This window comes from Sander lucioperca, chromosome 12, assembly GCF_008315115.2.
Source record: "Sander lucioperca isolate FBNREF2018 chromosome 12, SLUC_FBN_1.2, whole genome shotgun sequence".
Taxonomy (NCBI): domain Eukaryota; kingdom Metazoa; phylum Chordata; class Actinopteri; order Perciformes; family Percidae; genus Sander; species Sander lucioperca.
The window spans coordinates 18,640,989-18,650,988 of record NC_050184.1 but is presented as its reverse complement, the minus strand read 5'-3'; the positions used below and the strand labels follow the sequence as shown (position 1 = coordinate 18,650,988).

The window sequence follows — 10,000 nt, the reverse complement described above, 5'->3', positions numbered from 1 at the left end:
TTGTGAGGAGAAGCTGACCCCCTTGTCGAAAAGCTGCAAACTCCGCGATGAAGCCACGATGAAGCCACAGTTTTTGCAAGTTCCCGCAATTTCATCGCATAAAATTGCATAAATATCCCGCATATTCCATCGCATTTTTTAAGAATACGTCCCGCATAATCAAGGATTTTTGCCCAAAACAATCACAAAAAAACTCTGCATTTTTCTGGAAGGACTGAAATTCAATTTTAAGTTACAGTGAGGATAACATTTCTTCAGCTCCAAACGAATACATTCAATTTCAAATTATACTATTAAGATTCAGTTTTTCAATGCAATTATTCAAGTTTAGCAATTCAAATTCAAATAAATCATTTAAATTCAGTCTCTATAGACCAAACAACTAATCTATTAATCCAGAAAAGAATCGACAGATTCATGTTTCCTCTCCATCAGTCAGCAGAACTCCGAGCTCCCTCTGACGGATTCAAACCGCCATGTTTGTTATTTATAAGCAGAATATCACATAAATGTAACAGGAAATGCTTATTAGCACACTGTAATGTCGCCGGGCGCAGATATCAGGACGTATTGACGTGTATTAATGTAGAATTATGTTTATCAACAACTGCGCAATCACAGCGTGACAGCCAATCAGCATCGAGATAAACATAAACACAGTCGTCACATAACGACGGTTACGTCATCGTCGCGTTATCTACCGACACGCGCACACACACACACACACACACACACACACACACACACACACACACACACACACACGCATTAAAACTGTGTGTGTGTGTGTGTGTCTGTGTGTGTCTCTCTGTGTGTGTGGTCGGTGTGTGTATGTGTGTGTGTGTGTATGTGTGTGTGTGTGTATGTATGTGTGTATGTGTGTGTGTGTGTGTGTGTGTGTGTGTCGTGATTTGAAAAGAAAGGATCTGAAATCGAAATCTTCAACGCCATCAGATAAAAGAAGAAAGCCGGAAACAAACCTGCAGCCGGAGGAGATCCACCTGTCTGTCTCTCTGCCTGTCTGTCTGTTTATCTGCAGGATGGGAGGATGCAGGCGGAGGAGAGGATGATGGAGAGAGAGAGAGAGAGAGAGAGAGAGAGACAGAGAGAGAGAGGAGGATACAGCTCTGCATCCCCGGATGTGGAGCTTCCTCCACCAACAAAAATTATTAAAATCTTTCATTGACACTCACACAACCCGTGATTATAACGCTGTTCTATTCTGTATATATGTCAGTGGTTATATTCACCCAGTGGGCCGCTGCCTGCAGAGGATCACCACGTAGGAGCTCCGTCACAGCGCCGCCTGCAGGCCGCCTGAGGAACTGTCCGGCAGTCTCAGTAACCTCCAGATTCTGCATCTAGAAACCACCCTGTCTATAAGTACATAGTCAGCGGTGGAAGAAGTATTCTGATCCTTTACTGCAGTAAAAGTAGCCTAGTAATACCACACTGTAAAAATACAAAGTTGCAGTAGGCCTAAAAGTCCTGCATTGGAAATGTTACTTCTGTAAAAGTCTGAGTATCATCAGGAGAATGTAGTTAAAGTATTAAAAGACTGTAGAAACTGTAAAGGATCAACCAGTTGTGTGTTTAATGGTCTACACACACACACACACACACACACACACACACACACACACACACACACACACACACACACACACACACACACACACACACACACAATGAGGCAGTTGTGTATTTAATGGTCTGATCATCTCAGCTGGACTTGTAGCCGTTATATTGTCGACTAGTTTACTTTAGAATCAAACATCACTGAAATGTAGCGGAGTAGAAGTAGTGAAAGTGGCATGAAAAAAAAAGACTAAAACTGTGTGTGTGTATGTCTGAGTGTGTGTATGTGTGTGTGTTTGTGTGTCTGAGTGTGTGTATGTGTGTGTGTTTGTGTGTCTGAGTGTGTGTATGTGTGTCTGAGTGTGTGTGTGTTTGTGTGTCTGAGTGTGTGTATGTGTGTCTGAGTGTGTGTGTGTGTGTTTGTGTGTGACGGACATCCGGCGGCGTTTCCATCTGCAACGGAGTAATCCCAGAAGTGGAACATCGTGGATATAGACTAAAATCTGTCTAATAAACTGAGCGTGACGACACTAAGGAGCCAGAAGTATGTAGACAGGAAGTTCTTTCAGAACTACAACAACAAAATAAGACAACACTTTTATTGTGAAGTTCACTTCCTGTTTCTGGAGCGTTCACACACCTTCATCCGCAGGTGCAGATTTGTGTTGTTGCTAAAATCAAAAATAGCGGTTATTACTTTTTACCTTTTTGGACACAATTAAAAATCTGATTGACGAACAGGAAGTTCCTGTAGTTTGGAGCCAACCAAAATAAAAGTCCCTCTTTAAATTACGAGTTTCTGTCAAAGACATTTACCTGCTTGTAAGAAAACTGTGTCAGGACACAAAAGACATACAAACATTTTATTAATAATTAAACATTTACAAAAAGGAATATTGCACAGCACACAAAACCTCCTCCCATCTCCACGGTAACACCGCTTTACAGCCCGACAGAGTCTGTAAATCAAACGCACCTCAGAAACACAAACGCCTCAATCTTAAACCAGGGATGCACCGAATCCAGGATTCAGATTCGGCTGAATATTGGGCTTTTTGACGGGGTTCTGGTTTCTGCTGAACCTTAGAATTTTTTCCCAGTGAACCGAACCCTACGCTTGCACTACGCTCGCTACGCTGGTTGACGTAATGACGGCGCCGTTGATTACGGGAAGGTGTTTACGTAGGTGGAGCGTTCAATGCAGTAGGTTGTGAGGAAGTGAAAATGGAACCCGTGAGCAGAAAAAGTGTAGTTTGTCAGTACTTTCAGTCAAAAGAAGGCCATTCAAGTCCAGCTACATGTTCAATCTGCCATGCTGATTAGTCTGGTGGTGGCGAGGACCCTAAACTATACACAACATCACCGCTGTTACAACATCTGGTATGAAACATCTGGAAGAATACGAGTTGTGCATGAAGGAATCTACAGACAGCAGCCAAAATGCAGCAACTTCAGGTACGGCAAAGGAAGGACAGTCACTGTTTACTTCATTAATGAGTTTACTGTGTTCATGGACTGAGGATGGGACGAGGATTCAGCAGAATCTCAACCAGGGGATTCGGTATTCGGCCAGAACCCCAAAAATCTGGATTCGGTGCATCCTTACAAACGTACCTCAGACACAGAAACATGCGGAAACATCCACCCGCTGAGTTTTATATTTCAGTTTGTTTGTTGACGTCCGTGCAGCTGTGTTTAACTTCAGTTTACTGACAGGAAACTCTTCAGACTTTTCAAATTAAAAGCGCAGACCTGAATATAAAAAAACAGACACACAACTCTTATTTTCTTAACACTATAATATTCCACAGATGGGGAAAATTCAAAAACACACCTGAAGCGAGGAAACGCGTTTACACCGTCAGACTCTCAGACTCTCCACCTCCTTCTGCTAAACAGAAAACAGTCAAAATGAGAAAAAAGTGCAGATTTTATGTAGACTGGGTAACCCAGCCCGATCTGCCGGCGATTTGATTCCTCTCTGCAGCTCAGACTGGAAACCTGTACGATTATTCTATCCTGCTTCCGTTACAATTTTGTGGGGACCAATCACAAACCGGCTTATCCACCTGGCGCGCTATTGGCTGGTTTAACACGATGACGATAGAAAAGCGACCAAGCAGTTTCTTGTTTACATTCAACGTGACGGCCACCGAAGCGCAGCCACCCGTTGATGCTGCTGTCGCTGCTACGTCACCCGGATCTTTGCTCTGATTGGTTGAAGGACTATCCAATTGCGTACAGTGATTTGAACTACGCCCGTTAATCCCGCCTCTTGTGCAGTAGAAAACACAGAGCAGACTCCCCAGACTAATGTCCAATCTTGACAAGATTGAGCTTGGTCTGCTGATAGCCAGACGAGATTTTATGTGTAATTATCTGATTAAAAAATAAATATTAAAAAACCAGAAACTCTGAACTTTCTGCTGCTTCTTTTTGAACCAATCAGAAGCTCCTTTGAGTCTTTTTTTCTCTTCACAGAACATGACGCGTTCACAAACCCTAAATAATCTCCTCATTGACCCTCGTGTTGTCTTCCCGTCGACCAGGCAACTTTTTTGTTTCGTTTTTGTCACTTTTTTCAACACTTTTGGCGTTTTAACCCCGAGTTTTTTGTCACTTTTTTCAACGTTTTTGTACTTTTCCCCGATGTCTTTGTTGATTTTTTTCTGCGCCTTTGTGACGTTTTTGTGTTTTTTCTTCCCACGTTTATTGACTCTTTTTTTCCGACATATTTGTCACTTTTTTCAACGTTCTTTTATGATTTTCTTTCTTCTCCAAATGCTATTTAATTGACTAAAACACCCAAATTCAATGAGAGAAGTGAACTGGTCATTTATTTACTTGTGAAGAGCATTGTGCCAGTAGGGTTGGGTACCGAAGTGCGGTGCCAATATGGCACCGGTTCCGACGTAAACGGTAGTAACGAGACCGAATAAGAACGAAAATTTTGGTTCCTCATTTCGGTGCCTGCATCGCTGCACGGGACGCTACGTTACCGTTAGCTAGTAGCTGGATTAAACCCAACGGTTAAAATGCTGACAGCTTACGTTAAGTGGTGTAAAGTGTGACTGTATTTCCTGTAGAGGATCCCAACAGCGGGACGTAACGGTCTGACTGCAGCTGCAACACAAACGGTGCGTTTACTTGAAACTCGCCAGCCTCGTGGTGCATTCAAAGTTATTGTAAAATACCCTTTTCCCATCTGGTGCTTGTTTTTGTTGTTCACCAGCAATTTACTGGTGAAATAAGTCATTGTTATAAGTTATAGTTATTACATTATTAATCAATCATTTAATTTTGACCACATGGCCTTAGCAATAAACAAGCCGTTCTTTAATGTCGCCAACTGTCGTTTTGTGCTCCTTTTTTATATTTTATATTATATACATTATAAATATATTATATATATTTCGGTTTAGGCACCGGCACCGTTTTAAAAGTATCGATTTAGCACCGGTATCGGAAAAAAACCCAAACGAAAACCCCAACCCTAGGAACCATCGAGGAGGGATACGTTTAGCGACCTGTTGGTAAAACAAATCAACTTGTTCAGGTATTTTTTTTTCCTAATTTCAAATTTATTTTAAAATCGTGAGCTGTGTTGGAAACCGTTCCCTCATTCACTCACTCACTAGTAATAAGAATCACCTCCAGGCCCTAAAGTTTATTAACTTTTCAATTTGAGAGAAAAGTCAAATATCTTTGACTGTCTTATTGCATGTCTCATAAAGTCTTCTCTCTTACAGTTTGGTCGAAAAAGTTCCTTAGCCATCATTGAAAAAAGCGATATTGAAAAAACGCTGGAAAAACGCTATAAAAATGTCAGAAAAAAACGTTAAATAACGTCTAAAAAAAGTGGCAAAACACAAAAAAAGGCATCTGCAAAAGTACAAAATAACGTCAGAAAAAGCAACAAAAGCCTTTAAATTCATTGGGAACCTAAGCTGAACCTGATATGCGGCCAGATCAAAGTCTGAGAGGGGCCGGATTTGGCCTGCGGGCCTTGAGTTTGACACGTGTGCTCTATATAGTGTTTATTAAATAGTGATCTATATAGAGAACGACCAAAATAGATTTCGGACACATGGTTGTCAGCAGATGCGCAAACGTCACGGAAACTGTTCCCGTCACAGAGACTGTCTCCATGACGGGGAACTGTTTCCGTGACGGGGACCATCTCCGTGATGGGAACTGACTGTCTCCGTGACGGGAACTGACGGTCTCCGTGACGGGAACTGACTGTCTCTGACGGTCTCCGTGACGGGAACTGACGGTCTCCGTGACGGGGAACTGTCTCCGTGACGGGGACCGTCTTCGTGACGGGGAACTGTCTTTGTGACGGGGAACTGTCTTCGTGACGGGGAACTGTCTTCGTGACGGGGAACTGTCTTCGTGACGGGGAACTGTCTCCGTGATGGGGAACCGTCTCCGTGACGGGGACTGACGGTCTCCGTGACGGGAACTGACTGTCTCCGTGACGGGAACTGACGGTCTCCGTGACGGGAACTGACGGTCTCCGTGACGGGAACTGACGGTTTCCGTGATGGGGAACTGTCTTCGTGATGGGGAACCGTCTTCGTGATGGGGAACCGTCTTCGTGACGGGGAACTGTCTCCGTGACGGGGAACTGTCTCCGTGATGGGGAACTGTCTTTGTGACGGGGAACTGTCTTTGTGACGGGGAACTGTCTCCGTGACGGGGACTGACGGTCTCCGATGGGGAACTGTCTTTGTGACGGGGAACCGTCTCCGTGACGGGGACCGTCTTCGTGATGGGGAACCGTCTCCGTGATGGGGAACCGTCTTCGTGACGGGGACTGACGGTCTCCGATGGGGAACTGTCTTTGTGACGGGGAACCGTCTCCGTGACGGGGACCGTCTTCGTGGTGGGGAACTGTCTCCGTGATGGGGAACTGTCTTCGTGACGGGGACCGGTTTCTAACACAGCTAATGTTTCCGAGGCTTTGACGTTGTTTGTCTCGGAGGAATCTGTGCGTCAGTTTCTCTGAGCTTTTATTTTCTCACTTCCTGCTCTAATTAATTAAATTACTAATTTTACTGAACTTTGGTGATCACGTTTTTAAACATCAGTTTGTGTATTATTATTTTTTTTTAAAACACGACAAATATTTACACCGAATACAAAAAAAGTTAAAATAAAACTGCAGATTTTTGTGTTTAGTTTTTTGTCTGAAATGGTATAAAAGATGGCTGCCGTTTGTGGGCGTGGCCTCTCTGTGACATCATCACCACTTCTCTGTTTCCTGCTCTCGATTAAACAACTATCAATGTTTCTTTGTTGAATGAACTTTGTTTTGGTTACATTTGCAGGGAATTGAACCGACAACCTGCTGGTGAGTCCTGAAGATGATGATGATGATGATGATGATGATGATGATGATGATGATGAAGATGAAGATGAAGATGATGGTGATGATGATGATGATGATGGTGATGATGATGATGAAGATGATGGTGATGATGATGATGATGATGAAGATCAGCACCGATCTGCAGTTTCAAAAATAAAAACATTGCTTCTGCATTTGTTTTTGTCTTTTTGGCAGCTGTGAGACACCGTAGACGTCCCTGGATTCGATTAAGTTTCCCACAAAGCACCACTCACTGCTGCTGCTGGCTGCGGTATCCATGGCAACTCAATCAACAGTCCAATCACGCTGAAGTCAGAGAGACAGAAAAGCAGAAAACAGCTTTCACGTTTTTACACCGTCATGCTCCTCTTTAACTCCTCCTCTTCATCTCCTCCTCCTCCTGTCTTCTTCCTCCTCTTCCTCCTCCTTTATCTCCTTATCCTCTTCATCATCTCCTCCTGTCTCACGTCTTCCTCTCAGCTCCATGGAGGAATCTCCTCTCCGAACTTGGCGCAGTGAGCAGCGTTTTTAGCTTCAAACAGAATCTGAACGAGAAGAAAGTTTCAGTTTGTGGATGTAAAATATGTGTTAATATTTTACTAGTAATAATTATAATAATAATAATATAATACTATTAATAATAATAATAATAATAATAATTATTATTATTATTATTATAATTATAGCTTTGCTCAGCAATAATGGTCTAGTGGGGTAAAAGCAGGGCAAAGTGTGCTCTAGTGGGGCAACAGTTTGACGTAAAATGCAATGTCGTAGCATGTGCGGTTGATTTGTTATGAATTTTTTAAGTTAAGAATTTTAGATGGCTGCTGTAGCGCCTCCCTCAGGTCTATTAGCACACAAATCAGACTGATTCAGTGTGGCACAGGACTGGACTTGTGTGCAAAGTTTGGTGAATTTTTATGCATGGGAACATGGATGTCTTATAAAGAAGAAGAATAAATAGGGGCCGAGCAGCAAAACTATAAGTTTGTATAACTTATAATACAAACAAAACCAAGTGGAAGCAGCAACATCCTCCCTGTTGAAGCCGATTTAGATTTTTATCCTGTTTAGATTTCGGGCCCCTAATAATAATAATAATAATAATAATAATAATGATGATGATGACCGACCTGGTTGTGTACGTAGGCCTCACACAGGTAGCACCACACAGACAGGTCGCAGAAGCTCAGCACCATCGGGTGTTCAGACACGACGCCGTGCGTCACCATGTGCTCGTTAACGTAGCGGCCGCAGAACACCTGAGACAGGAAGCACAGCAGGTGAGACGCAGCGCCACACAGGCAGGACAGAGACAAGGGGAGACAAGGAGGGAGACAGGGGGAGACAGGGAGAGAGACAGGAGGAGACAGGGAGAGAGACAGGGAGAGAGACAGGGAGAGACAAGAGGAGACAGGGGGAGAGACAGGAGGAGACAGAGAGAGACAGGGAGAGAGACAGAGAGAGACATGGGGAGACAGGAGGAGACGGGGAGGAGACAGGGAGGAGACAGGGGGAGAGACAGAGAGAGACAGGGGGAGACAGGGAGGAAAGGGAGGGAGACAGGGAGAGAGACAGGAGGAGACAGGGAGAGACAGAGAGAGAGAGAGAGACAGGGAGGGAGACAGGGAGGAGACAGGGGGAGAGAGGGAGGGAGATAGGGAGAGAGAGAGAGAGACAGGGAGGGAGACAGGAGGAGACAGGGAGGGAGACAGGGAGAGAGAGAGAGAGAGACAGGGAGGGAGACAGACAGGCAGGGAGGGAGAGAGACAGGGGGAGACAGGGAGAGACAGGGAGTGTTATGAGTTACCCGTTTAGTCTCTGTGTTTTTGGTCTCTGTTATTCCCGTTTTTATTTTCACGTATTTTGGATTTTTCTTTACCTGTGGTTTTGCTGGACACCTTCATTTGTATTTATTTATTCATTAAATATTCAAGCTCTACTCTGCCTGCTGCCTCTGCTTTGGGGTCCGCCATACTCTGGTACATAGCAGTGAGGGAGAGACAGGGAGGGAGACAGGGAGGGGACAGGGAGGGAGACAGGGAGGGAGACAGGTCACCTGGTAGCAGGTGAGACAGGTCCAGTTCTCAGCATCCGAGCCGCAGTCCTGACACGACTGGAAGACGTCGATACCTGGGGATGGGAGGGGCTTCACGGCGTCCAGGTGAGGACACCAGGACAGGGGGTCCACCACGTACAGAGGGGTCTGCAGACAGGGAGAGAGACAGACAGGCAGACAGACAGGCAGACAGGTGAGTAAAGTATGTTATATTGTCTTTAAAGGTGCAACATGTTTTCTTTCCTGATAACTAACTGAGCTACAGAGTAAATTGTAACGATACACAACATTGTATACATCTGACATATATACATCTGACAGTTATTTATGAGTTATGGTATTTATTTATATTTATAGGTAGGTTTATGGCCGCCGTGGTTTTTCCGGCGCGAGGTGAGCGAGCCATAAAAAAACCCAGTTGTTTCCAGGGCAGAGGCTCCGCAAGTTGTCGCGGCGCGTAGTCTTAGCAAGACAAACATCTGTATGATTCTTCATGTACAGACCACAGGGAGTCAACATCTGTAAATATGTGGTTGGTGAGAGACACCCCACTGGGATAAGAAGAGGCATTTTGCTGGAGAGTGGGAACCACCGAATCCAGGATTTGGCTTCAGATTCGGCTGAATATTGGGCTTTTTGACGGGGTTGGGTTTCTGCTGAACCTTAGAATTTTTTCCTACCGAACTGAACCCTACGCTTGCACTCCGCGCGCTACGCTGGTCGACGTAATGACGGCGCCGTTGATTACGGGAAGGTGTTTACGTAGGTGGAGCGTTCAATGCAGTAGGCTGTGAGGAAGTGAAAATGGAACCCGTGAGCAGAAAAAGTGTAGTTTGGCAGTACTTTCAGTCAAAAGAAGGCCATTCAAGTCCAGCTACATGTTCAATTTACAATGTTGATTAGTCTGGTGGTGGCGAGGACCCTAAACTATACACAACATCACCGCTGTTACAACATCTGGTATGAAACATCCGGAAGAATACGAG

At 44.4% G+C, this 10,000-nt stretch overlaps 2 protein-coding genes and 1 long non-coding RNA gene across 5 annotated transcripts in view; all 3 read right to left on the bottom strand.

Moving 5' to 3' along the window:
- The window catches only part of lhfpl4b (LHFPL tetraspan subfamily member 4b), a 13,404-nt gene extending 12,253 nt beyond the window's left edge, over positions 1-1,151 (bottom strand). The window contains exon 1 of the mRNA XM_031293167.2: positions 981-1,151. The gene's annotated coding sequence lies outside the window, so the exon portion shown is untranslated. The remainder of the gene's footprint in view (positions 1-980) is intronic.
- A 1,276-nt stretch (positions 1,152-2,427) lies between these two features.
- LOC116045505 lies at positions 2,428-3,688 on the bottom strand. The gene is made up of 2 exons (XR_004103936.2): positions 3,193-3,688; positions 2,428-2,554 (listed from the first exon to the last, which is right to left on the bottom strand). It is a non-coding gene; the product is annotated as an uncharacterized LOC116045505 (long non-coding RNA).
- Positions 3,689-6,580: 2,892 nt separating this feature from the next.
- The window catches only part of hdac6 (histone deacetylase 6), a 38,335-nt gene continuing 34,915 nt past the window's right edge, over positions 6,581-10,000 (bottom strand). For all 3 annotated transcript variants that reach the window (XM_031293156.2, XM_031293155.2, XM_031293154.2), the window contains exons 27-29: positions 9,015-9,161; positions 8,089-8,217; positions 6,581-7,497 (exon numbers count right to left, since the gene is read on the bottom strand). In XM_031293156.2, coding sequence (XP_031149016.1) covers positions 7,429-7,497; positions 8,089-8,217; positions 9,015-9,161 — 345 coding nt within the window. In that variant the 3' untranslated portion in view covers positions 6,581-7,428. The remainder of the gene's footprint in view (positions 7,498-8,088; positions 8,218-9,014; positions 9,162-10,000) is intronic.